This window comes from Melospiza melodia, chromosome 14 (genome assembly GCF_035770615.1).
Source record: "Melospiza melodia melodia isolate bMelMel2 chromosome 14, bMelMel2.pri, whole genome shotgun sequence".
In the NCBI taxonomy this organism is placed as follows: Eukaryota; Metazoa; Chordata; class Aves; order Passeriformes; family Passerellidae; genus Melospiza; species Melospiza melodia.
In genome coordinates this window covers 19,810,522-19,838,108 of record NC_086207.1, presented here as the reverse complement: position 1 = coordinate 19,838,108, position 27,587 = coordinate 19,810,522, and the positions used below count along the sequence as shown (strand labels likewise).

The following is a 27,587-nucleotide window of genomic DNA, read 5'->3' as shown; positions in this document are numbered from 1 at the left end:
CAGCACAGGGTGTCACACACATTCCAGGACAGTGTCACACACAGCCCAGGACAGTGTCACACACAGCACAGGACGGTGTCACACACAGCACAGAGTGTCACACAGAGCCCAGGACAGTGTCACACACTGCACAGCACAGAGTGTCACACACAGCACAGGACGGTGTCACACACAGCACAGAGTGTCACACACAGCCCAGGACAGTGTCACACACAGCACAAGGTGTCACACAGAGCCCAGGACAGTGTCACACACAGCACAGGACAGTGTCACACACAGCACAGAGTGTCACACACAGCCCAGGACGGTGTCACACAGAGCCCAGGACAGTGTCACACAGAGCCCAGGACGGTGTCACGCACATTCCAAGACAGTGTCACACTGCCCAGCACAGGCAGAGCCCGGGCAGCTCCCAGGCTGCAGAGGAACCAAAGCAAGCCTGGCCCCTGCTGGCCCCGGGACGGCTCCTGCTGCCCCAACACCACAAACTCTGCCTGAAGGGCTCCATCAGCACACCACAGACTCACTGCAAGAGCTGCTTCAAACATTAGCCACTAATGAGTCAACAATTACAGAATTCTGCATTAATTATTAAAATTTTACACCTAAAAACAAATCGAAAGAAATGCTTCTCCTTTTTTTTTTTTTTCTTTTTCCAACAGTACTTTTATTTATTTATTTTAAAGCAGGTGATTATTTTTTCTTCTGCTCCAGAGCCTTGATTCACTTCCTGCAGGTGTCCTGCTGCTTCTTGGGGGGGATTTCTCTAATGCAGGAAGACATTTGCCAGAAAACATCTGTTGGAGAAGGATATTGAACACCGAAGCTGCAGTCAGAGGGTTATTTTGGATAACAGGAGGATGTTGTTCACACAGCACAGGATGTCTAAGGGCTTATGAAGTGTCTCAGCACACAATGATGTGACTCCAGCAAAATGCTCAGCAATCTGTGTGTATTTTACAGGCTAACACCAGGACTGTGTCCATTACTGCACACACAGCTGGAATAGTGAACTCCAGCTTTTCACCAGATTCATTTCACCAGGTTGCATTTTCTGGTTTGCACTCTTTATTCCCCTCCTAATTTTCTAAAAATTATCCCTGATCTGAAATAACAGCAATCCCTCACTGTGCCCTTTGCATCATGCCCTGAAGAGGAAATCTCAACTAAGGACAATAATACACTAAAAATCCAAGTCTTTTGTGGTTTCTTCACTCAGAATTAAGGATTAAAGATTTATTTTCAGGGGAAGTATCACAGTTGAAATATTTATGAATTATTCTGGACATTTATCTCAGCATTTCTGACAGTGCTTTTTGAAAACACTCTAAAATGACACATAAATAATAATTTAAACACTCTACAGCTCCACAAGCAAGGAGTGAAGCCAGGTCTCCAAAAATGTAATTTCAAATTTCAAACATAGGAAAAGTCTATGCAAAAAGAAACCACAGAGTTCCTTTAGGAAATAAAAAATAAAGTTTTGGTAAAGGAGCAAAATTTTTAAAAAAATTGTTCAGTCAGACAAAATGCAGAGATAAAGCTGACTTTAAATGCTCACATTCTGTGACCATAAACTGGGGGAAATGAAGGCTCTGGTGACTCAGCAGGAATCTGGGAGGACATTACAGATCCTGGAGGAGGTCACAAACCAGAACTTTGTTAAACAGAACTGAAACAAGTAAAGAAATTGGCTGAACTATTTTTACACACTATCACCAGAGGAAAGCACTGCACAAAGGCTGTTCTGTGCTGCAGGTTCCCCTCACAGCCTGGAAACGAAGCAGAATCGTGGGCAATTTGCAGTTTCTAATAAAAGGGAAGCACATTTGGAAACCCAAGGCTCGGTTTTCAAATCTCAACAATTTAATGACCCCCAATTTAAGGCTGGGGCTGGTTTGGTTTCTTTGACTGTCCCAGCTGCAATTGCCTCTCTGGGGAAATGGAGCGTTATTATGATATTTCTAAAGGGAGCATCGTGTTGCATTCCCCAGCTGGGAAGCAACCTATTCCAGGATTTCCTTCCCCTCGGGGAGGGACAGTTAATGCCAGGCCATTATCTGCTGTGAGCAGGAAATTATGCTACAAGGCTCCAGCTACTTAAGCCTCCTCCTTTAAAGCCCCATTAAGGCAGCCAGCCTGGGGTTCTGCACTGAGCAAAACACTCCCAGGCACTCAGGTTTTTGCAGGATGCTCAGGGAGGGCAGCTCAGGTGTGTGGGAGGGTCTGAGGAGAGCAGAGGTGTGCAAGGCTGTCATTTCCTCAGGAGCCTGGCAGCAATTTCAAACAGCAGAATTCAGACAATTTGCTCGTTCTGGGACAAAAGCCAAAGGCACTGGCACGCCCCTCTAACAACGTTTTGTGACCTCTCCTCGGGGTGGGGACACACCACGTGTTTCAGGCATGTGATTTATTCTCAAAGACACATTTGCCAAACACTCAGCAGTACCAAGGGGCAGGGGTTCTGTTCTCACGGTATCTAGTCAGGGAATCAAAGGAATATCCAATTCCTCACAGCAAAAACTCAGGGACAAATGTCCAGTGTTGCTCTGCCTCCCATCAGGTCAGTCTGGGCTCTGCAGACCCAGGGGCTGGGTAGGGGGTACCAAGAAACAACTGTTCCCTGCTTCCTTGAGTTCTAAAAATATTCAAGCAATGGAAAGTGTAGCCTAGAAAAGTCACTAAATAGAGTTAAAATCAAAGCAGAACAAATTCAGGAAAGCAGAAAATTTACCTTTAGTAAATAAAGAGAACTCTGGTTCTGGGAAGAGTGGAAAACGTATCTGGCATTTTCCTAACCTTTGCATAATTAATAAATCCTCTGAGAAACAGCAGAAAACCTGCAGGGGAGAGACACATTTGTCCAGTTAACAGAGGCGTTGCCTCTTCAAGGAGAGGGAGCAGCTGAACTCAGCACTACAGAGGGACTTCACCACTGGGATCCACAGCAGCTGATCACACACAGTCATTCTTTTTGGTAGCAATAACACCTCATCTTTCCATTTCAGGTAACTTCAAAAAGAAATTTTCCTTGGGCAATCACAGAACTTTTGAATCCAAACATGATCCAGTCACTCCCAAAGCAGGAAAAAGAAAATAAGATGAGGGAGGGAACAATCCACCCCTCTATTTAAGATGCAAGAGCAGACACAATATCAGTAACAAGCATTATTCTCTTCATAACTTCTGGATGATGTCAGGATGCTGCCACCAAGAACTGGCAGGACAGTTTTTACATGTGCCTTTAAAACCTGAATGTGCTCAGTCAGAGTATGAGGGTCACACTTCATCTGGACAGCCACACACAGATATTTAACAGCCAGGAATGCTCACAAAATCCTACCTGGCTTTACATTTTTTAAGCATCTTTCCCCCCACAGCCACTCACCTAGTACAAGGAAGACCCACCAAAGCCAGTACTGGCCATCGAAGTAACCAGGAAAATAGGTGGAGAACTGAAAAACAGCAAAAAATTACAGTTTAGAGCACATGGAAGTTTGTGAACCAAAATCTATCCCCACCAATTTTAGCAGTAACCAGACAGGGCTGCACATAAGAGATCTCATGGGATGCTGCATTTCACCAGCTGCAGCAATGAGTTACCTCCACAAACTGTTATTTACAGTTTTTCTGCACCAGCTCCAACAATGGGAATGGGACAGATTCAACACCCAGCTATGAATTCTGCCCGTCAGTGGGGCACAAGGGCACTGCTGGGCAAATATGCCTGTTTTAAATCATGTCCTGGATGCCCATAAAGCACAGCTGCAGGATCTGAAAGGGCAGAGCAGGCTTGCAGCAGTGCAGCACATTCATTACTGTCAGGTTGGATGGTGGAACAGCTGGGAAAGAAATCCCACATCTGTGGAGCCCACTGACAAGATTCCCAGTTGGGAAAATTACTGCTATTAAATGAATGGCACCAACACTATGAGAGCACTGAAGTTCACAGGTTCAGTATAAATACGTTATAATTCCTCTGGGTTTGTTCTATTCAAACTTAAAAGCTAACAAAAGATAAACTTGTTACTGATGTTTAAATCAAATCCACAAATAATGTCACCTCCTTCCATCACACCTCTTAATCCAGCAAACAGCCCTTAACACCTCTGAACCAAGATGACCACAAAAACTGTCAGAAAAGTGAAGAGATGCTGCATTTACAAATGAGAATTCCCAGCCCCAAAAGACACGGTAGGAAGTGACAGCTCTGACATGAATGCTCTCTACTTCTACTTACAGCCAGTGAGCTGCTTGCTTGAAATTCAACTTTCAGCCTGGAATATCATCATTTCACAGGCTTCAAATAATGATTTCCTGATGGAAATATTTTCTCTCCCAATCCCTCAGAAAAATATAAGAGCCAGAAACCCTGGAGCAGGATGTCAGCTGCTCCTGGTCCTGCTGCTGTGCCGCAGGGAGGCTGCACCAGAGGGCACCCACGGCCTTCTCCAGTGCTGCTCCAACCCTCACTCCTCCCACAGCCCTGTTTCCCTCTCCTCAGCAGCTATCCTGCATTTTAGAGAATTTCCTTCTTTCCAGAGGAGAGCCAGGGCACAGCAGAGGCTGAAGGCAGGGCTGGCTTTGCCTGGGTTCATGTTTTCCCAGGATCAGAGTGTTGCTGCTGCTCAGCACAAACCAACTCTGATCAGGCCAGTGCCTCTGTCAGACACAGAATGAACCCCAGAATCCCACAGGGGTTGGGCTGGGAAGGATCCTACAGCTCCTTTCTTTTGCCACAGACAGGGACACCTTCCAGTATCCCAGGAATTCCTGTCCAGCTTAAACCTGGACACTTCCAGGGATAGAGCATCCCCAAAGATTATCTGGGTGTGCAATCTTTCTTTTCTTTTACTACAGTTGTAATTCCAGCACATAAACAGGATACAATTATGAAAAAGCCCTGTTCTTAGTAAGTAGCTCAAAAATTATTTCATTATTTAAAAAATCTCCTAACTTCAGTATGAGATAAAAACCTGCTGGGAAAAAAGAGTATCAGTGTCTGTGTACGTGGTTTTGCACCACACAACTCACCCTGACAATAAGGATCCACTTAATAAGAGACAGACCAAAGCCAGAAATGGCCCCATATCGTCCTGCAGCTGAAGTAGTCAGACAGAAAGACAGGAAAAATCCAATCCAGTTGAAGAGGAATGCCACTGAGAAAGCAGGAGAAAAGCAGCAGGTGAAGACACCGTTATATACCAAGGGAAAAAACCATAAACCACTTGCACTCAGGTTTTTCCTGGTGCTACATAAACATAAATGTGACCCAAACTATTCTGGGTCACCGCTTGAAGAAAAGTTCATTCCATCAGGTACTTACTGAAGAAAGTCAGCATGAAAATGCCATCATTTCCTATCCTCAGCTGGTCAGTGTCATCAAAGTCATCCCGTGTCACAAAGTCATCATCCTGCAATGCAGAGGGAGGCAGCACATGGGGGATTTAGGTCAGTCCAGTCCACACAGCAACCCCACTTCTGGGTGTGACTCTTCAAAAAAAGGGCTGGAATCCTAAATACCAAAAGGCTACAAATGCAGGCACTAGAAAATTCCTGTTTCTCATCCTGAAATGGTGCAGAGCATGAAATGTTATCTATATAATAGGAAACGTATCTTTATTTTTAACACAGTCAAGATCCAGCATGTTCTTGTTCTCATTGTGAAGAATTCTTCAACTCATCAAAAAATTATCATCTCAGCAAGGAATTTGGCTTCTGTGAAGAAGTGTAATGAGCAGGGGACTTCTAATGCTAGCAGGGGTGGAAAGAATGGCTGAACAAGAGATAATGTTGAAAAAAAACAAAAAGAAATAATACTGACAGAATGGTTTTATCGTCCTTGTATCAGCTACACTGACCTCCAAAAAAGTCAACTAAGTAAACAGCAGGAGTATCAAGGGTAGATATGCCAGACAGCTGAAGAATTAATCCTAAATCTTTTTTTAAAAATGAAAAAAACCAACAAAAACCCCAGTGTCAGAGCACAGGGATACAGCACAGTCCCTCTGTCAACTTGCCAAGCTAATCTGGCTAGCACATGCTGGCATTACTGAGATGTCTGACATCATCACAGTGCTCAAAGGAAAATGAAAAAAAATTTAAAAAAATAGCCACAGGACTCTCAGAAGTGCGGAATATCACCACCCCAGAAAGCTTCAAAAACACAAATTTTTAGAGTCATGACACACGATGGGCAGGAGCTAAAGCTGAACTGGCAGCCAGCAGGGCAGGGACAGGGACAGGGACAGGGACAGGGCCACTCACCCTGCCAGGAACCAGGGGAATGGTGGCCTCAGCCTTGCTCCTCTCGGCCTCGTCGTAGCTGGGCAGAGTGGTGGCTACGTTGTAGGACGGCGGCTTCGGGAACCCTGACTCATCCTTGTAGTCAAAGTAAGCTGCACAAAACACAGAGAGATTCATCACTTCCTCAGAACACCCTGCTGGGAACCAGCAGTGCTCCAGTGACTTCCAGTGAGCCCCATTCCCCAGCCTCCCACCCAGCCCAGCCCCCTGCCATCCCAAAGCAGAGAGGGAAAAGCACAGGAGCACCTTCTCTGAGAGCCAGCAACCCAGAGAACATCACTGAACATGTCTGGCTGTACTTCTGCTTAAAACAACACCACATGCTGTGCCTCTGCTGACTTGGATACTCAGAAACAGTCACGTTTCCAGATCCAAGTGGTTATTAAAGTTATTAGTGACAGGACAGGAGGATGAGTCAAAGGCCCATCCAAGTGCTTAGTTATTGGAAAGTGCAGGGAAAGTGAATTCTTTAAACCCTTTTAAGTAACGAATCCTTTAAGGAAGGGGCACAGCATCATCCAAATGCCAGATAATGAGAGGGGAACCACAAATCCTCCCAGCACTTTGATTTTTAACTGTCTCCAATTTACTGAGAACACTGTGAACTGTAACTTGAACACCCCTTGATGGGATGACATCAGACGAGCGCAGCCAAATTGCATCTCCTAAACCACAAGAACCCACAGGCTGTGTGGATCAATCCTGGCCCTTGCAGCTCAGGAAGGTGCTGCAGAGGCAGCTGTGGATGAGGAGAGCAGTCAGTGGCAGCAGAGCAATGCCAGCCCTTCCCCAGGTGACAGTACCTGTGCTGTCTGCAGAAATGCTGCTGTAGGGCGGAGGGGCGTCGTTCACCACCGGCACGGCCTCGCCCGGCTCCTCTTCATTCTGCAGCTGAACAGAACCACACACCAGGGCTCAGGGGTGTCTCAGTGCTCTGACACCACCCCTGCAGCTTTAACTGCACACTACAGACTCTTCTGGAAGCACCATGGGACATGGAGCAGCTGCTCAGCCTCCCTTTGAAGCGTTCCCACTTGAAATGATCAATCTTCCATCTCAGTTTTAATGTTGTTTTTTAATCCTCTCCTCACACACCTGGACTCCAGCAAAGCACAGCACACAGCTTTCCAGTACCTTTCCATTTCCCTGGCGCTTCCTCAGCTCACATTGCTTAGAGGCTGCAGTTGCATCTGTTTTAGTCAAAGAAATACAGTGAGATACCCAACAAAAGGCTCCATTGCTGCCTGTGGCTTTGCTAAGGAAGGGTTTTTTCCATGGATACACTACATAATGATGCACAAAAGTACAAATGTTGCCATTTCCCTTCAACCTTTCACACTGCATGACTGAAAAGGAGCTGGTTTATTTTGTGCACTGTGCTTCCCACAGGCTCTGTATAAATAACCAGGAGCTATCACAGCTCCAGCATCACCCGCACGAGGCAGGTGTGCCGTGGCAGCTTTGATCAGGGGAGCAGCAGCACCAGGCCAGAAAGGAGGTTACAGCTCCCATCTCATGTTTCCCTTCCTTCCATTTCTCATCACCTCAGCAGCAAAAGCACTGAGGTTTGCTGCAGAATAACTCACCTCAAACAAGCACTTCCAGACTGAAGCACTGGGCTGAGCAGGAGGCACTGCCCTGGTTTGAGATCACCTCTAAGCAATGTCTCCTCCAGCTCTCCCTCCTGCAACCCCACACTCCTGAAGCCATCTGGGATATTTTGCTCTCTTTTCTTTGTAGAGACATGCTGCCATTCTCCTTGAGCATTTAACACAGGGGTGGGGGCGTAGGGGGATGTTCTTATCTTATTTGTATCAGGGGAAAATAAATCAGCTCCCACTTCTAAATGCAGATCTTGGATATCCAAGTGTTCTGTGCTTTGGAGTTTTATTCCTTTTGCTGCTTAACATCACAGATCACAGAATGGTTTGGGTTGGGCCATCCCTTAAAGCCCATCTCACTCCACCTCCTGCCATGGGCAGGAACACCTTCCATGATCCCAGGCTAATCTAAGCCCCAGTGTCCAACCTGGCCTTGGGCACTGCCAGGGATCCAGGGGCAGCCAGAGCTGCTCTGTGCCAGTGGAAGTCTATAACCTATATTCTGCTCCAGATCACACAACATCCACACCCTCTGTGAAAGCCTTGACTGTGCTTAGCAGATGACAATGAGTGGTTCTGCCTGCAGGTCCAAGGAGTCAGCTGAGAGGGGGAAAAGGGAGGAAATTACACTGGAAAGCACCAGAACAAAATCAGCAGCACTGTCTGCCAGTCCAGGTGCAGCAGAACAGCAGAGCACCACAGCCATGCAGTCCAGTTCCACATCAGCTGCAGCTCACTCTGCTCCCCAGGAACGTTTTCTAAACAGAAGAGGTGGGGGAGAAGAAAAGGGCGCTTGGGTGAGCCCCAAGCTCTGTGGATAAGCAGTCCTCACATGACAACGCTGAACCATTTCCTTGAAGAAGGAGGAATCACTGATCCGGATGAAGATTTAATCCCAGTTCCAGGGAGCAGCTCCCAGCACAGCTGTCAGCAGGACACAGCCCAGATGTGAGGCACAGCAAACAGTCCCAGGGTGTGAGGCCCTGGGGTGGAGGTGGCAGGACCTGCCTCATCTGGGCTTTACTGAGCCCCAGGGCACTGAGCAGGGACAGGAGGAGCTGCAGCAACTCCCACCTTTGTCTTCCCAAAGCCTTTCCAAGAAACAAACATTTCATAAACCCCACAGAGCTCAGCATTAGAAGTAAATGCAAACTAACTTGAGAAGCAATTGCTTATTCAAATATGCTTTAATTTTTTAGAAAAACACAGCATTACTCCAGAAATCCCAAACCATCCTGCACAGAGCACGAGGGACAATGGATGGGACAAGAAAACACAGAGCCAAAATGCTTGATTCAATCTCTGCCCAGAGAGCTGCCCCTGGATCCGTGGACAGGGCAGGGGTAAAAAAATATTAAAAATATGATCTTTAAAGTCATCCCACCCCAAACCATTCTGTGATTCCATGATTCCCCCAGCTCTGTAGTTTATGAATTCTCAGAAAATGCTCCACCATTCTTATTGTCAGTCTATCCATGAAAATATGAAAACTCAGCACTTCTTTTCTCCCTCTGCCGGTGCAGGACCTGGTGTATTGACAGGAGGAAAGGCTCTGTCACAGCTGGGACACTCTGGATTCCACCTGCCCTTTGTTACCTGCTCTCCAGGTGAGGGGGTGGCAGAAATTCAACCCCTCCTGCCTGTAAGAAAGGAGGCAGGAACAGCCTGAGAGCTCAGTCACCAGGGAGGGGGAAGGAAAGCACCACATGTGACAACACTGGAAGAAATGAAACAAAAGAGGACACAGATATTGAGTGGAATATTAACTCCTACCACTGGCTCTTCTTCCAATAGTAAAAAGAAATACGTGTTCTTCCACCAATGTCACGTGGGAGAAAGCAGCTGAATTCACTGCTGCCTTCCAACACCCCAATTCAGGTAATGGATAATGACACAAAAAATGCAGCTACTTTCTGAAGTTGGGCTCGAGGCTGTAGGAGGTTAGTTATAGAAAACATATTTTTCTTCTAATGGACAAGGTACACAAATGCCTTCCAGCCTTTTTAATGATTCCAGGCATCTAAAATTCAACTAAGTGCCTATTAGCAGAGCAGGGAGGGTTCATGTGACAGGAAGAATGACTCATCAGGCCGGGCCTGGCCCCGGCTCCCACCTGCCCTGCACAGCGCCAGGTGCCAGGTACAGACTCCCAGAGAATTCCCCCGAGGCCCCAGAACCCAGGGAGCCTGCTGAAAACCAGGCTCTGACTTCAGTCTGCTCTGCTGAGGCTCTGAGATAATTCTTTCCTAGATTCACTGATGGATTTTAGCTTTTCAGGCAAGGTTCTGGTATTCGTGGCATAAAGAAATAAGACAGTCTTTACAGCCATGCATGCAGTTATTGAAACAACAGCTTGGCTGGGATTTTTTCACCAGACTGCTAAACCAACAGAAAGTTAACTGACAGAACACCCAGGGATAATTATTTTCCAAAAGACGCATCATCAGAAGCCTGGCACTGAGCAGGACATCACCTCAGGCTGCTACTTGCCCTAACTGAGACCTGTCCCATGTAAATACATAGCACAGCAACATAAAGTTGAAATCTTCCAAGCTGTTTGGAAATGTTTCCATGTAAACTTGGAAAAAAAAGCATTTCCAATAAATATATTGGTTCATTCTTCCAAATTTCCTAAACTCAGCATATGGGCTGCTCACATAGTTTTGAATCTTTATTTTTTAACTCCCCTTTGCCAAGTTCTGAGGCTGCATGTAAATATTCTTTACACCAAATGAGCATCACTACACTAAACCAGCATTACCACAAGCTTAGCCTTAGCAATAGATCACATATCATTATGTATCTTCAGCCTTTTGGAAGTAAATTAAAGTCACTGCCAACTCTGAAAAGGAGTTATTTTTACTGACTTTTGCTTTACTTAATTAAACACACCTTGATTTAAAATCCTGCCTTTTGCTCAATGTTGTTGCAAATTTCTGCAACTTAACATCAGCTTATTAATCAGCAGGAATAATGATAAGCTAGCAGACAAGCCAGCCCACTCCCTTCAGCCCTCTCCCTGATGAGCAAATAACTGTTTTCTCCTGCAGGCTCTCCCAGCCCATTTCCTGGAGCAGGGACAGCCCTGAGTGTCTGGCCCAGCCCCTGCAGTGGCACAGGTGTGCTGAGCACCTCTCAGGTGGCACATGTGGCACCTGTGCCAAGCCAGCCCTGCCTGGGCAGATGCTGATGCTCCTGCCCCAGCCCTGGGCACAGCCCAGCCCCAGCAGTGAGCTCCTGCCTGTGCCAAACCCAGGATTTCCCCATGGAAAGGGTGCTCAGGCCTTGGCAGGGGCTGTCCAGGGGGACTGGAGTGCCCATCCCTGCAGGTGGCACCTGGAGGGGGCACTGAGGGCTCTGGGCTGGGGACAGGCCGGGGATGGGGCACAGCTGGGACTCAGTTTCTCCAAACAGTGACTTTGAGATTGTGAGACTCCTCCCTTTTAACAAGGACTGAGAACTGTGCCCCCTCCCCAAAGGCACACACAAAGGGAGCTCCCTGGCACGCAGAGGGCACACACAGAGCAGGAGCCAGCAGCAGCATCCACCTCAGGGGCTGATGGCAATGATTTCATGAGTCACCAAAAGGCAAAAACACAAACCAAAACCTATTTTATGTCCATAAAATACAACCTGGGCTCATGAGGGTGCTGTCCTCTGACTCACCGCAGCCAAGGGCCTGACACCACAGAAATGCTCCTCAATCCTGGGAAACAAGCTGGTCTAATTCCCTCATTTCTGTTCAAACAGGGAGTTAGACTGGTCTGGACAGACTGGAAACACTTGGGCCAGCACAAACCTGTGCCACACACTGGCCTCAGACTTGAGAGATCAAGGTCTTAGTATGGAAAAATTAGGTTTTAATCTTGGATAGTTGTAATTAAATTTCCCACACTTAAAGCATAAAGCCTTCTCATAATATTTAGAATCTGATTAATATTTTTCTGGACATTAGGATATTTTGGTAAGACTTCTAAGCATTTTAAAATATCATGTTTTTTAAATGGTCATATGAAGAAGGTCAAGTATCTTCCATGGAAAAAAAATCCCATTGTGCCACCATGGATCAAATTTGGATATCTCAAAAGAGGCAGGAGCGGAATGATTGGATAGTCCTTAATACTGAATTCTGCTCACTCGTCCCCATGACAAAGGATCAGAATTCACACACATACAGAACTTTGGATCCTTGCATTCTGTATGGTCACTTCTAAGTCATGATGCCAAACCCACAGAAGAAGGTTGCTCATCTCCTGGGAGCACTGAACAACCCAAAGCCCTCAGGGGCTGCTCCTACAGTTGCTTCCCAATGGGGCTACTGAGCCCCACTCAATTTTAGTCATGAGAGAGAAGGTACTAAAAAAGCCCAACTCAGAGCTCCACACCATCCTGATGCCTGAGATAATATTGTATTCCAAAGTTTGCATGCAAAGCTATTTTCCCCTGCTACACAAGCTGTGAGATGACACTGGACTGCTGCTGTTTCCCTGCCTTTCCCACATCCTTTGATTTTTAGGGACAGAATGTATTTAAATTCTATAAAAACTTTTGCACATAGAATCACTAAACCCTTGCAAAGCTACCTGACAGGTACTGCTGCCTGCAGAGGTGGATGTTTCAGAGGAAAATAATCAGATTTTAGTCACCTCAGCACAGCCGAGGCTGGACACGGGGCAGCTTCAGCACAACCTCGGAGCAGAGGCTGCACAATTTTACTCTGCAGGTTTTCTAATTTTACTGGGTTTATGTCAGTGGCATCTCCTATTCTGCTTACAAATAAAATATATAAATAAATATGCAAACAACCTACCCTGCAACTTTTCTTAGCATTCTTATCTTTAGCCAGCACATCTTGCACACTGCAAGGACTTCACTGAGGAAACAGTCACTGACATTTCTGATTCTAACTGCTGACATGAAAAGATTTGGGATGTTCTCATTTTTTAGTTTCAAGCTGTGTGCCCATTTCAGCTGCAAAATTAAACACAAGCTCAAGGTACACACAAGGCAGCAACTGATATCTGCCTTCCTGTTCCACTCCAGCCTCTCCAGATATTAAAGAACCATTGTAGTCCTTCATGGATTTAAACTCTATTCCCATTCTATTTCCAGCAATGTATTTCTTCTACAGTTTTCGCAGAACAAAAAACAAACAAATGGAAAAATCTTTCTTGGTTATTTTTCCCATTGACACCTCCCTTCATGGAATGATTCATGATCCAAGTAAACCTTCAACAAGTGGAACAGGAAGACACAGCACTTAAAAAGGAATACATCTTCATTATTTAACACTCCCACCATTTCCTAGGTGGGTTTACATTACTCATACACCTCACATGTATTTTTGAATGCTCCAAGTACAAAGCATGCCTGGAAAACACAGAGTGTAAATAAACCTGTTAAAGCTGGGCTATTTTTTCCAGAATGGAGGGTAATTTCTATCCCAAGGATGAAATACAGTTCTGCCAACTGAACTCTCAAGCCAGGGTTATGCTGGGAAGGCTTTAAGCCCACTAATCCCAACAACATCCCTGTATAACTTTCCCAAAGGCAGACTGAAATGACAACAGCCTCCCAGTGTCCCTTTTTGGGGACACAGCAGTGCCCGGAATAACAGCACCAGGGCGAGCTGCAGCTCTCTCTCCTTCCCAAACCTCTCCACTCCCACCTCCACAAGCACAGCCCCAGCACCTGGCCTGCAGAGGAGGATCCAAATCCAGCAGTCTCAGCCTGTCCCAGCCCTGCTGTCCATGAAGGGCTGGGGAGGCTGAAATCCCTTCTCCAGAGCTTCAGTTTTATCCTACACGAGCTGCACCTCCTCAGTACTGAGCTCAGACTCACAGTGCCCAGAGGCACCACTGCAAGCTACTTTTTATCAGATTGTGTCCTTCCTGAACAAAGGAAGTTGGCATTGGAAAATCAATCAGTGCACGCCCCTTGCACAGTGGCCACGATGGGGAACAGACACGGGCTGGGAGTCTGCAGGGAACAAAGAGGCTGCTGATGGAGCACAGCCCACATCCCCACCTTCCCACATCCCACCTGCAAGGCTGAGAAGGGCTGGGAGAGGAGAGGAAACACACAGGTCTCAAACTGGGGTAGCGAGTTCTGTTGTGCTCAGATCATGGTCACTAACCCTCACCTTTTTTTCCTAAAAATACAGACACTTCAGGAATCCTACAAATACTGTACAGGTTCCAGAGTGCCCACATCTCAGAGCTGCTCCCACATACACATGGATACATCAGGAACCCATCCCAGAGTGAGGGTTACGTCCCTGGCACACTTGGACAGTCAATCCACATTTACCAGTACAGGAACCACCTACCTGCATAACCAAATCCATTAATGCATTACCCCATAACCAAAAAGATCAAGCTTTAAAAATTCCTCCACTGACTCATAATCCAATAATTTAAAGGATTAAATGAGCTTGTTGTGAATTTCTCCAGGCTACCTCCACTAACTGGGTCCTGTATTCACTCTAGCCCTTGCAGTTATCACTTCACTAGCAGTCTCTCTTGGCACATGGTACATTCATTATTGTACATTCCCACACACAGTAAGTTTCAAAATATGGGGGGGAAATTGACACATTCAATGCTACAGAGACTCTCCCACTCTCTCATCCTCTCTATCTAAATCCCGAGTGCATCTCCACAGTTTGCAGGGTTTTGAAGCAACACAAGCATTAGGAGCCAGTTCAGTGATAACACACTTCACAATGGGAACACCTGGGTTCTGGCAGAGGGCAAGGAAAGAGGAGCAATTTCTAAACAGCTGCACAAAAGTAAATACATTTACATGTGAGAATCTGCCTCTCACTCCAGTTAAACCAGTGGCTCCACAGGCCTCCATTATGTGCTTGTCTTTAGCAGTGCAAATCCTCTGGCACAGCCTGGCTCCCTAATCTCTGCAGGGCTCCGAGATGAGTCTGCCCTGGCTCTGCCCGAGGTGTGAGCAGACATAGCACTGAGCAGGCAAACCAAACCACAGCTTTACACACCCCTCTGGGGGAAACCAGGAGTGTGTGCATCAGCCAGGAAACACCACAGCGGGCAGCGGGGTCCTTCAGGGACTGTGCCACCCATCCCCACTGCTCTGGGTCATGGGACACGCTGCGCATCCCTGGGGAAAAGGCATTTGTGAAGACACTTGTTGGGGTCAACGCCACCAGCAGGACTCTGCCAGGAAAGGCGATTAGTGCAGAGACCTGGTTATCGGTCCCTAGCAGGTCCCAGAACAACACAAAGAGATTTGTCTTTGTAAGTGAGCACATCAGTTTAGCACTGAACAAAAGGAAAAAAAGCCCAAGTTTTGCTTAACTTCTCCATTTCCAGTATGTAAAAACACGGAGACCTGCAGCTGTCAGACGAGACAAGTACTCCATCCCATGGGAGGGTGTATCGCGAACTCAGCCGAGCAGGAGCCTACCCACGCCGGGAATGCTACCCAGGAAAAGTCACAACACAGCGATTCCTTGGGAGAGCCTGGGTTCAGCAGGAGCGAGCTGTCTGCCGTTTTGAGGGATTTCTCCATTACTCTAAGTAAAGAATTCTCCATGTCTGATGTCGGAAAAGCGCCTGCCAGAACTGGGTCACACCGGGGGGCCCAGCCGACACCCGGCCCTTTCCGTGGGGCCGCTAGTGCAGACAAACGGGAGGCAGGAAAAGAACGACCCGAATTCCCCAGGGAGCTCTGTAAGGCCAGCCCCTGGCCTAAAGGGACTCCACACGTAAAAGATGGAAGAAAACTAACGGTGACCTCGGGACGCTGCGGAACGAGACCGTTCCCTGGCGGGGGGGTCGCTGCCGTGGGGGGAAATGAGCGGCGGGGTCGGCGCCCTGCGCCAAGGTCGCCCCGGGACTGGGCAAACCCCGGCCCCGGACACACCCGGCCCCGGCACTGGGCAAACACCCGGCCCCAGGACAGAGCAAACACCGGCCCCGGGACTGGGCAAACCTCGGGCCCGGGCACACCCGGCCCCGGCCGGCGGGGAGCGGCTCCGCGGCCGAGCCCGGCCTGACCCCCCGGGGACCCGCGGCCTCCGCCCCGGGCGCTGCCGCCAGCACAGGCCCCGCTCCCGGCCCCGCCGCCCCGGGAGCCGCCCGGCCCGGCCCCGCCGCCCCTCACCTGCTGGTAGCGGCCGGTGCTGGGCTCGGCGGCCGCGGCCGCCATGGCGCTGCGGGGTCGGTGCGGGCGCTGCGCAGGCGGAGGCGGCGGCGGCCCGGTCGCTGCTCGCTGCGGGCTCCGCTCGCTCCCGCCCTCCCCGTCACGCTCGGCCGCGCCGCCTCCCGCCCCGCCCGCCGCCGGAGCCGCCCCGGGCCGCGAGCAGCGCTCCTGGAACGGCCGCGGAATCACAGAAACACCGGGGCGGGGAGAGACCCGCAACAGCAGCGAATGCAGGCTGTGCCCGATGCCCACCCTGTCCCCAGCCCGGAGCACCGAGTGCCACCTCCAGCCCTTCCTTGGGCACTCCAGGGATGGGGATCCAAACCTCCCTGGGCAGTTCCAGTGCCTGAGCCCCCTTTCCATGGGGAAATTCCTGCTGTGCCCACCCTGAGCCTGCCCTGAGCCCCCTTTCCATGGGGAAATTCCTGCTGTATCCATCCTGAGCCTGCCCTGACCCAGCCTGAGGCCGTTCCCTCTCATCCTGGATGCCCACCTGGCTGTCCCCTCCTGTCAGGAGCTGTGCAGAGCCACAAGGCCCCCCTGAGCCTCCTTTTCTCCAGGCTGAGCCCCTTCCCAGCTCCCTCAGGATTTCTCCAGCCCTTTTCCCAGCTCCATTCCCTCCCCTGGGCACGCTCCAGCCCCTCAATGTCTCTCTCACCATGAGGGGCCCAGAACTGGACACAGCACTCACGGTGTCACCTCAGCAGTGCCAGCACAGGGGACAGTCCCTGCCCTGCTCCTGCTGCCCACACTATTGCTGAGACAGCCCAGGTGCCATTGGCCTCTTGCCCTCCTGGGCACACGCTGGTTCCTGTTCAGCTGCTCTCAAGTAGCACCCACAGGTCCTTCTCTGCTGGGCTGGTTCCCAACCAGGACAACTCCAGTGGAGCTGGAGGGTGACCCAAGCCAACCCGGAGCCAGCCCGGCTCTGTGTGGGGACCTGGTGTGCCACTGCCTGCGGGAATGCTGAGAGCCAGCAGCGTGTCCCTGACACCACTGCAGCTGCAGGTGTGACCCCACAAACTCCGTGCACTACACATAATGTAGATTGTGAACTCAAGTATAATTTTCAGAGTGGAAGCTGCCATGGGATGTGTTAGTAAAACCTAGGGAGTCAGGAAATTGACGTAAAGCCACGCTGCCTCAGCAGGGACACACACCAGAGCCAGCATTGAGGAACCAGCCCTGTGTGAGCCACGCTGACCAAGCCTGGGTCACACCCCAGCCATCCCTGTCCCACCACATGGGCAGGGAACAGGGCAGCTGCACCAAACACGAGGTGTTGGCCATCAGCTCTTTCATATCCACAGGGAGCAGATGGTGTTGAGCTCCTTCCTTCCAAACTGAGCACGTGTAGGAAACCACGCAGTGAGACAAGTTGGTTTATTCTGAGTTCTTCAGTGTTACATTGGCCAAAACACTTCTCAGCTTGTGTAACATTTGTTTTCTACATGCGCGGTTCAGCTCTAGTCAGGCTTGCAGAAAATTACCCACATCAATCCCTAAGGTGGATGAGATTTAAATATATCAGCTTTAGGATGAGGAAGGCTGAATCAGCCCCGCTGGGATTCCAAACTGCAAATTCAGAGAGTTGCAAGCATTGAAGCCCGAGGACATGGTTTTGAACTGCACACTCAGTCATAAATACAGGCCTCAGTGCTCATTATTCCCTACGATAATCAGCATGGATGCTTTTCTCCCCATATTTTGCCTTTGAGGGGTAGGGAGTTCATCGATGTCTTAGTGAGATGAATGAACATCCCAGTTCTCGTGCCGAAGGAGAGGCAGGAACTGTGAAGGATTTTAGCAATGAATAACCTCAAAGAGTGACTCCTGAGAAATGCTGGAGACACAAGGACAAGGCAGGGTTCTTGCAACACAGATGCCTTTGAAGGAGCTGGAACAAGAGCTGCAGGCACTGACAGAGTCTGGTTTCACCTTTCCACAAGACTCTCGATTTGCAGTGAGAATTTCCCTGCAGTGAGGAGCTGTCCTGATGACATGCACGGATTTACTCGCTGCTGAGGTGGGATTACACCCCTAAGTAAGGCTATAGCAGCTGTGTAATTAGCTGCACAGTGATTGACTTGGACAACACAGAGATTAAAATAAGATGCAACCTGTGCATGTCCTCAAAGATGCTGGAACGTATCCTGGAGAAATGGTGAAACCATTTGTGTCAAAGCCATTTTGGGGCCAGTGGAGGCAAATCACAGGCTAATTAGTCCACCTAGTCTGAGCATGACTGACTCCGGAGGGGTAAGGGCAATTCCTTCCAGCTTCTCTCCCTGTATTTATTTTTATTTTCTAAGGTGGGGAAGCTCAGTAGAGAGATGATGCTGTGGTTACAGCACATGACTGGTTCTGCTTTCATTTTCCAAGTGGTTTGAGGCAAATCACTTCATGCCTCTGTGTTTTTTGTCTTTTTCCCCAGTACAAAATGTCTTTTCTCCCAAGAGACACTTGAAGCTTGAAGTCATTGATTTTAGTGACTTCCGTACGGGATGTGCTGTGAAAGTATTTGAAAGCAATTGAAAGTATGACAAGTAGTGGAGTGAGTCCTCTGAAATCTTGGAGCTACATGTGTTCCTTTAATTATTGTGTACAACTAAGCAATAAAGGGAGCACTTTTAATCTGCACTTTGTAATAAATATTGAACACTAAAAGCTAAATAATAAACCTCAAAAGCAGGGCGTGTAAGCTAAACTAGTAAGAACTCAGCAGGACATTAAAGCTAGATCTTTCTTCTAACCTTTTAGTGCTAAATTACCCAATTAAAAAAAAATCAAAATTGAGGAAGCGAAGGGAGCCGACCCATCTTAATTGATCAGCATTGAACTCCGATTTATTGATCCAGCATGCACACTTTTATAATCGTGTTAATTAAGTTCATACATATTGCAAAACCCGAGCTCATTATTGGCTACAGATTACACACCAACCCCTCCTCTTGTTATCAATACCTGTGGTTTCTTATTGAGACCAAAACTTGTTTTTCTCATCCTGTTACTAACTGTTCTTAAGGCCTCCATGTTTGTCACTCTGCTTTCCCATCACTATCCAAGGACAAGGTATTTACTTGTTATTAAAAAACAGGCCTGAGAACTTTGCTGTTTACAGGAACGTGTCTGAGAACTTTGCTGTTTGCAGCTGCCTTTTACTTTTCAATCAGCCGTATATTTTCATGGCCTTTTTTCCTTCAAGCCATGTCTGAGCAAAATTCTCCAACACAAAATGTTCACATGACAGAAACATTTTGTCATCAATTCCAAAGTACTCCTGCGTCCCTGAAGGCAGAGACACTCCATGTGCAAGAATTGGAATCGCAGGGTTTGAGTATCCATAGATGTCATTTCCCACTGTGGAATAACATCCTGAATTAGAATTATATAATTAAGCTGGAGAGATTTGTTAAGGATTAATAAATGCTGTCTAACAGATACTCCTCCCCAAAATATCACTTGGCCACAAAGACTTTTTGTGCTTGCGATCATCTTATGTCTGAATCATCTTTGATCTTTTTGCCCAAAAAAGCCAAACTGTGGCTGGCCCATCCCTGGAAGTGTCTAAGGCTGGGTTGGATCGGGCTTGGAGCCACCTGGGATGGTGGAATGCTCATGGCAGGGGGTGAAACTGGACAATCTTAAGGTCCCTTCCCACCCAAACCATTCCGTGGCTCTGCAACAGCCCCTGCCCAGGGCAGCTGCCCCACTGCCTCGGAAGAAGCACGTCCTGCAGGTGTGGGCTCCCTCGGGGTTCTGGACAGCAGGCAGCTGCAGTTTTGGTGTTTGTCACAACAACAAAAGCCACTGGGTCACACGGGGTCTGCTGGAACGAGGAGAGCCCCAGCGAGCACAGCCACACGTCCCACAGCCGGGTGGGAGCAGCGCCTTGTTCACCAGTGTGGAAAACTATGGCCCCATAAGCCACGAGCATTGTGAGGAGGAGGAATGGAAACAACAGTGCCATTGAATTGGAAGAATTTCCCAATGGGAGCTCTCTTCCACTGAAACCCAGCAGCAGAACTGCGGGGCAGATATGGAGGATGCAGTGAGTTGTGCAGGATGGTGCATGGGGCAAGCAGAGCTGAGCTCCAAATTGCCTCCACACAGCGCAGCCAGCTCAGCCCAGCCTGACTTCAGGGCCCCACTCACTGATTTCAACAATGCCCTTTGTGGCTCTGTTGTTTCTTCATCCTACTGGAGAAATCACAATTAACCAACAGTTAATTTAACCTTGCTATCCAGATTAAATCCCTTACTGCTCAGGCTGGCAGTTTTGAACCTGGTGAGGAATGAGGTCCTGACAGCTTTGTCATGGCAACATCACCTGCAAAATGGAAAAGGATTGGCATTGGTGCTCTCCAGAGCTGCCTGTTCATGCATTGCCCTACCCATAGGCTTGTTGTGACCCCAAAAGTATCCTAATTAAGATTTGGGTGCTGTTGGGAGAGCTAAGATGTGAGTGGTGCTTGCAGGAAAGAGCAGCTCCCCTCCAGATCTATTATTTCTCCTTTTCTTATAAATTGGGGTCAGAAGGTAAATGGAACATGCAGGAGCAGGAAAGAGGTGGCTGATGGTGGATATTAAAAAGACTCTTTAATTACAGACTTGGAGAGAGGATTCTTCATGGAGATAATTTTTTAATTGTTGCTGTTTCAGGAAAAGAATCCCAGTGCTCCCAAGCAGTTCCCAATAGCAAAAGCCCTGGTCTCTGAGCACTGCCGACTCTGATCCCTTCAAGGTGGGGCAAAAGCAAATGCTGGGTTTCTAAGAGCTCCCCATTAAACTCCAGCTTCTCCTGAAGAGAAGTGTTTGTTTCCTTCCATCTGCTGCTTTTGCAAGGAAGGAAAATCAGCCTGTTCAGACACCAGGAAGTTCTTCAGCATGGGAACAGCTCGCTATAAATGCAGGAACAATAACGGGCAGAAATTATCATACCTAAAAATACCCAGCCTGCGAGTCACACGCACAGCCCAGCCTGGAGCAGCTCAGGGTGGAAGGAGCTGAGGATCCACAGGATGTGCTGGGTGTGGGCAGCGCGGGGGCACCTGCCCGGCTCCGCTGAGCTTTTGCTTTCACCAAAACGTGTCTGGCTTCTACGGGGAACTGTCGGCTCCTCCTGCATCTCTGTGCACTGCAGCTGTCCAAGCCACTGGCAGGGGAGGTGAAAGCCACACCGGAGCAGTCAGAGCCTTCCAACACTCGGATTTCACGGACCCCATCCCCACAAGGGCGCTGTGTGAGCAGCTGGGGGGCTGCAAGGCCGGCACCAAAGGCAGCAGCGCTCCACTTGTCCCAGGAGAGCCGGGGCAGATGAGGTGGAGCAGGGGATGAGGTGATGCTGTCCCAGGCCGCTCTGAGGGCAGACAAAGCCCACAACCCGCAGGTCACCCCGGCTGTGCCCTAGAGCTCACCGCCGTGGTGTCCCTGCCATCAATTCCTATGCGGGCTGTGCCTCCAGAATTTGCTTTTCCGAAATTTGCGAGCTCTGGCCGCGTTTCCAGGGTAACCGAGCAGCCGCTGAGGGCTCTGTGGGGAGCGGCGGTGCCGGGGCTCTCTCCCTGCCCAGCCCTGCAGCAGCTTTGGCTTTGCACACCAGAATCGGCAGTTGTGCCACAGCAGGGGTGATGCGGGAGCTCCCAGGTGTGTGTGCAGGGCAGCTGTGCGCTCACCTTGGTGCCGGCACATCCTGGATAAGGACTGAAGCAGCTCCAGCATGGGAAGTGTCCAGACCTCAGCCGGGTCCCCGTCCCCTCACAGCCCCCGGTCAGCCTCGGTCCTGTGCCTCTGAACCCTCCGCTGCCGTGATTGCTGCCAGAACCCGGGGAACCCATGGCTCTGCCGCACCGAAATGGCCCCGATGGCACAAGCGAAGAGCTGTGTCCCTCCAAGCCAGAGCCCAGGCTGCCCTGCCCTGCCCTGCGGGAGAGCCGGGAATGCCGCTGCTGCCAGCTTCTCACCCAACACGGCCACCGAGAGATCTGCCCGTGGGCTCACACTGCTATGGAAACACCTGCCCATGGAATTTATTTGGTCTCTGTGGCCTAAAACTCTTCCCGTGTGTGCCCACAGCTCACCACACCCATCATCACCACGGGCAACCCAAGGGCTCTCCAGGATGAGACAATACCGGGAGCACTGGTTCTAGCCAGGGCATTTAAATTATTAAAATGAAAAGTAACTGCATGGGCTGGATCCCAGCAAAGCAATTTGTAGCTCATTCTTCCTTCTGATGAAATTGAATGTCGGTCTAACTTTGAAGTAAGAGCTTTGTATCCCAACAATGAACTAAGCCTGTGCAAGGAGAGGTCAGGTGCATTTTCATGAGAGCTTCAACTCCGGAGCAACAGCAGGAAGGTGTTTTGGGGATACCTCTGTGCCAGGAGCAAGGACAGGCAGATCATGGTCTCTCCATCTCCCAGAACGACCGCAACCTGCCCCAAAGTGAGTCCCAACAGAACAGTTCAAGTGTGAGAACAGCTCGTTTTGGTGGGACAAGGCTGGGAGCTTGGCTCTAGGTCTGAAAAGCTGAAGGACAGAGCCGGGTGGATCCCTGCTGTGATGGTGACATTCCAGCATAACCACACCAAGATATTTACGGTCGTTTTAACGTTTCTGGAGGAAGCATTGCCTCCCACAGCTTTGCCTGGACGGCAGGCAGGGCGCTGACACTCACCGAGCACCGCCCGGCAGCCGCAGCTCCCGGCGCGCCCCGTCCGGCTGCTCCGCTCCGGCCCGGCCCGGTTCCTCCCGGGGGCCGGGCCCGGCGCTCCCCGCCCTCCGCGGAAGTGATCCCGGGCAGGGCGAGCCGGGAGGAAGCGGAGGCTGCGGGCACGGCTGATCGGCACAGGGGCGGTGATCCCGGGCAGGGCGAGCCGGGGGAAGCGGAGGCTGCGGGCACGGCTGATCCGCACGGGCGGCGGCGGTGATCCGGGAGGCGGCGGCGATCCCCGGCGGCGGCGGCGGCGGTCCCGGACGGCCTCACCATGAAGCTCATCATCCTGGAGAATTACTCTCAGGCCAGCGAGTGGGCGGCCAAGTACATCCGCAACCGCATCGTGCAGTTCGGGCCCGGCCCCGGGCGCTTCTTCACGCTGGGGCTGCCCACAGGTGGGTGCCGGGGGGCGGCCGGGCCGGGGCCCAGCGCGGGCCCTGCCCCGGCTGAGGCGGCCGCTCCCCGCAGGCAGCACCCCCCTGGGCTGCTACAGCAAGCTGGTGGAGTACTGCCGCAACGGGGACCTCTCCTTCAAGTACGTGAAGACCTTCAACATGGACGAGTACGTGGGTGAGTGCCGCAGCCACCTGTCCTGTCGCCCTTGTCCCTGCCCATAGGGAGCTGCTGGGCCCTTACCCCGGCAGAGCCTGGCCGTGCCCGAAATCCACCTGTGCAGGTAAGGGGGACAACATTCACAGAGTTACAGCATCAACATTCACAGTTACAGCATCAGCATTCACAGAGTTACAGCATCAGTTAGGATGGAAAAGAGCTCTGAGATATCAGGTCCAGCCTGTGACCCCACAGCTCGGTGTCAGCTGGACCATGGCTCTGAGTGCCACATCCATTCTTTCCTTAAACACCTCCAGGGAATTAGTGAAGGGGGACAATTAGTGAAGGGGAAAACCTCTGGAAGAAATTTGAAATTTTTCAATAGGTTTGGAAACGTATGGACAAACTGGATGCTGGTGTTGCCCAGTATTGCACACACAATTACAGACACTGCTGTGTGTTAGCTGCCCTCAGGCACTGAGCGGGCAAGAACAGCTTATCACTGCAGGCTCAGCATGCAGCTTTACCTTCCACCTTTGCTCGGGGGTCATAAAGGTCCCTTACAAAGACCAGTGTGTCCCCTGAGTGCCCTCAGGTATCTCCTGCTGAGACAGCAAAGGACTGCCATTGCTGAAGTCATGGTGAAACAGTCTCCTCAGAAGAAATAGATCCAAAGGTGAAAAACATACAAGCTAAATATTTGCTAATGATAATTTTATCCTGGTCAAAGTGGGGTTTTTTCTGTGAATAACTCCAGTCGAGCAGCATTAGGGAATAAGCTGTCCAGTGTGGCTTTACAGCATTTAAGGCGGGTAAATATGCAATAATTATATAATAATTATTATTTCCCAGGCTTCTACACAGTTTTTAAATAATTCTTACAAATATGAAATGGGAAAAGGGCTGAAAAAGTACTGACAGATGAGGCACAGCACACACCTGCATTTTGAACATCTATTGTATATTAATATGGGCATGTGTCTTACAGGAGCTGATTTTAATTCTGGTATTTAGGGAAATAGAAACAACTCAAAGCTGAAGGTGTGACAAAGGACAGAGAGAGCAGTGCTCTGTCACCAAGCCACTGCAGGCTGTGGAAGGGCTTTGTTATGGGTGATACTGTTCCAGTTGGCCTCAGTCCTGTGTGTTCTGTTACCAGGCCTCCCGAGGGATCACCCAGAAAGTTACCATTCCTTCATGTGGAATAACTTCTTCAAGCACATTGACATCTCACCAGAAAACGTCCACATCTTGGATGGAAACGCCCCTGATCTCCAGGCAGAGTGTGATGCATTTGAGGAGAAAATCAAAGCAGCTGGCGGCATCGAGCTCTTTGTTGGAGGTGAGAACCCGAGAGGAGCAGCCTCTAAACCCTATCCCAAACCTGTGCCTGTCCTCCCCAGCTCTCATTTATTGCCAGGATTGTTCACTTTCAGTGCATTTGCAGTGAAATCCACCCCACAGCCCATGGCCCTGGGCACTGCAGTGTCCTGGCAGCCTTGTCTCCAGGGTCTTTGGGTCTTTAGTGCAGTGAATTGTTCAGGAAGTCTGGGAAGGGCTAGAACTGTACAAATGTGAGGTATTTATCAATTGTCAGTGGCAACAGGAAACTGCTGGGAGTAGCTTTTCCCACACAAGCTCTTCCCATCAGTTTGCCATAAGGTTCTGCCACCTCCTTTGTCTGTCATTGTCCCAGCGCAATCAGGGCATTGCCTGGTTGTTCCTAGCAGACACAAATCTGAGCTGGAGCACAAGAACTGCAGGGGTTTTTCTCAGCTCTGTGTTCCTGGGAGCACTGTCTGGGAGAGCTGCTGGCTCTGCTGCCACAGATGACCCTGTGCTGTCACTGTCCCTGTCCAGGCATCGGCCCCGACGGTCACATCGCCTTCAACGAGCCGGGATCCAGTCTGGTGTCCAGGACACGAGTGAAGACCTTGGCCATGGACACCATCCTGGCCAATGCCAGGTTCTTTGATGGTGACCTCTCCAAAGTGCCCACCATGGCTCTGACAGTTGGAGTAGGCACTGTCATGGATGCCAGAGAGGTGAGGAAATAAGAAGTGGCTTCCTGCAGTTCCTCTGGAGCAGCCAAAAGTTATCCTGTTATGGAGCAGCCATGTGTCCTCTGGTGTAGGGTATTCCTGCCACAGAATGCCTGATGCTCCTGTCCTCTGGCACCCTGCAACACCATGGAGAGGCTCTTGCTCCTTCTCTGCTGGCACTTGTGTTTGTGTAACCCTGCAGCAGCCCAGGAAGGTTTGGGAGGGTGTCTTTGGTTAGGAGTCTCACCTGGAGAGTAACTGGAGACTTAATGTCACACCAGCAGGTCAAGAAACTGTGTGGAACCACTTTTACTGGAGACTATTCTTGACCTACACTTGTGAAATCTCAGTGTCCAGGTGCCCAAAGGATCAATGCAGTGACCCAGCAGGCTGTGGTTTCACTGAGAGCTGAAGCAGCCAGAGCAGCAGCAGCAGCACAGAGAAGTGGCGGTGGGGAGGGTGGCAGGGCTGTCCCCACTCTCAGCTTGGCAGGCTGTGGGGGGGCTCTCCCTGACTGCCCCTCTCTGTCTGGGGGTGCAGGTGATGATCCTGATCACGGGAGCCCACAAAGCCTTTGCTCTGTACAAAGCCATCGAGGATGGTGTGAACCACATGTGGACGGTGTCGGCCTTCCAGCAGCACCCCAACACCGTGTTCGTGTGCGACGAGGACGCCACGCTGGAGCTCAAAGTCAAAACAGTGAAGTACTTCAAAGGTGAATGTTTGACCAGGCCAGGCAGCTGCTCTGTTACACTTTTAGGAGCCACAAGCCATGCTTTGCAGAGGTGTTGTTGTATAAGTAACTCCCAAAGGAGTATATTCCTTAATGATATCACGGTAGTATGTGTGAAGGTAAATGCTTAATGCTTGGTGTGGGAGCAAAGGCACAAGGACAACAGTAATGTCTAATTCCATTAGCACCCAATGAAGGAGAACTTTCCTTTATTATGTCTATTTAAATTGCCTTTTGACTTTCTCCATTAGGTTTAATGATGGTTCACAACAAGCTCGTGGAGCCCTTGTACAGCATGAAGGAGATGGGAGCAGAGAGAAGCCAGTCCAAGAAGCCATACAGTGATTAATGTGCTGGGGCAGTGCTGAACCAGCTGCTGAAAACAGCTGGGACAAAAGGGAATTGCTGCAGAAACTGATCTCATATTTGTTCTTAAATTAGCAGAATGATCATGTGGTTCCTTCTCTCCATTAAAGAGACAGATGCCAAACACCTGCCTTAATTAACCAAAGGAGGATGGGAGCCAGTGTTCTGTATTCCACAAACTTCTGCCACCAACTCATTCTCTGAAGGAAATGAGGAATGAATTGTTTGATCTGTGAACTGGCTGTAATCACAGACTGAAGGCTGCAGAACTGAAATGTGAGGATAAATGAAAGTACAATGTTTCAGAAACAAGTGGGTGATAACTTTGGGGTGTATTCCTTGCAATTAGGACAAATATCCCCTGTTATTCCTTCATCCTCCATGAAACACTAGCATTAGAATCCTGGAAAAGAGGATTGTCCAGCTGGAGAAGGGAAAGCTCAGAGCAGCAGCCACAGCCAGGAGAGGGCAGCAAGAAGATGGAGCCAGGGGGAAGCGAAGGGACAGTGGGGTGGGAGTGGAGACACGATGCTCACGCTGGAGAGGATAAAATCCCACTCACTGTGGGAGCTGCCAAGCAGTGGGACAGCATCCCCATGGCTCTCTCTCTTGGGAGGTTGCCAAGACCTGACTGGATAAAGCCCTGGCTGAGCCCTGCTCTGGGCCACATGTTGGACTTGAGACCCCTCAGCAGAAGAGGCTCCAGCAGCATCCCCCCCAAGGGGTCCAGGGTGCAGCTCAGGCACCTGAGGATGGCACTGTGTCAGGCCCAGGGATGATTTGCTATGCCTGGTGCTCTCTCTTCTTCAGAATTTTCAGTTTCTCTAAGGAGAAGCCAAACCAGCCCCAAAGGAAACACTGTTCCCACTGGCTTCAGCCTCTGTTTCATTACAGACACCTCACACAGGTGGACAACAGCCAAGACCCCTCCAATTCTGAAATGTGACTCCTGGGATTTCTGTCCAGTGCTCTCACACAAGGGGCAAGAAAACTGGGCAGCATTTATTTTCTTTATACAGAAGTTTTGTAAGTTGATCTGTAATGTAACTTTCTCCACTAAATGTCTTTAATTTTTTAAATGGTGACATTTGACTGTG

The 27,587-nt window shown here is 49.7% G+C and overlaps 2 protein-coding genes across 2 annotated transcripts; one reads left to right on the top strand and one right to left on the bottom strand.

The window, feature by feature from the left end:
- Nucleotides 1-569: 569 nt before the first annotated feature.
- NDFIP1 (Nedd4 family interacting protein 1) lies at nucleotides 570-23,070 on the bottom strand. The gene is made up of 9 exons (XM_063169212.1): nucleotides 22,682-23,070; nucleotides 16,041-16,332; nucleotides 7,110-7,197; nucleotides 6,268-6,398; nucleotides 5,327-5,414; nucleotides 5,035-5,159; nucleotides 3,389-3,455; nucleotides 2,735-2,840; nucleotides 570-797 (listed from the first exon to the last, which is right to left on the bottom strand). Exons 1-8 carry the CDS (start codon nucleotides 23,068-23,070, stop codon nucleotides 2,737-2,739), a joined length of 1,284 nt encoding a protein of 427 aa, XP_063025282.1. The 3' UTR covers nucleotides 570-797; nucleotides 2,735-2,736.
- GNPDA1 (glucosamine-6-phosphate deaminase 1) lies at nucleotides 22,989-27,569 on the top strand. Its single transcript, XM_063169105.1, has 6 exons — nucleotides 22,989-23,192; nucleotides 23,266-23,367; nucleotides 24,509-24,691; nucleotides 25,210-25,394; nucleotides 25,932-26,106; nucleotides 26,376-27,569. The coding sequence occupies exons 1-6, from the start codon at nucleotides 23,069-23,071 to the stop codon at nucleotides 26,471-26,473; spliced, it is 867 nt and encodes a 288-aa protein (XP_063025175.1). The 5' UTR covers nucleotides 22,989-23,068; the 3' UTR covers nucleotides 26,474-27,569.
- The last annotated feature ends 18 nt before the right edge of the window (nucleotides 27,570-27,587 follow it).

Excerpts from the sequence above, each read along its gene's own strand:
- GNPDA1 (XM_063169105.1), top strand. The coding sequence starts at position 23,069 with ATGAAGCTCATCATCCTGGAGAATTACTCTCAGGCCAGCGAGTGGGCG. Across the intron at positions 23,368-24,508 it reads CAACATGGACGAGTACGTGG|GCCTCCCGAGGGATCACCCA; the intron begins GTGAGTGCCGCA and ends TTCTGTTACCAG. Across the intron at positions 26,107-26,375 it reads AACAGTGAAGTACTTCAAAG|GTTTAATGATGGTTCACAAC; the intron begins GTGAATGTTTGA and ends TTTCTCCATTAG.
- NDFIP1 (XM_063169212.1), bottom strand. The coding sequence starts at position 23,070 with ATGGTGAGGCCGTCCGGGACCGCCGCCGCCGCCGCCGGGGATCGCCGC. Across the intron at positions 16,333-22,681 it reads CCAGAAACGTTAAAACGACC|GGTGGGCATCGGGCACAGCC; the intron begins GTAAATATCTTG and ends GGCTGGGGACAG. Across the intron at positions 6,399-7,109 it reads CATTTCTGCAGACAGCACAG|CTTACTTTGACTACAAGGAT; the intron begins GTACTGTCACCT and ends TGTTTTGTGCAG.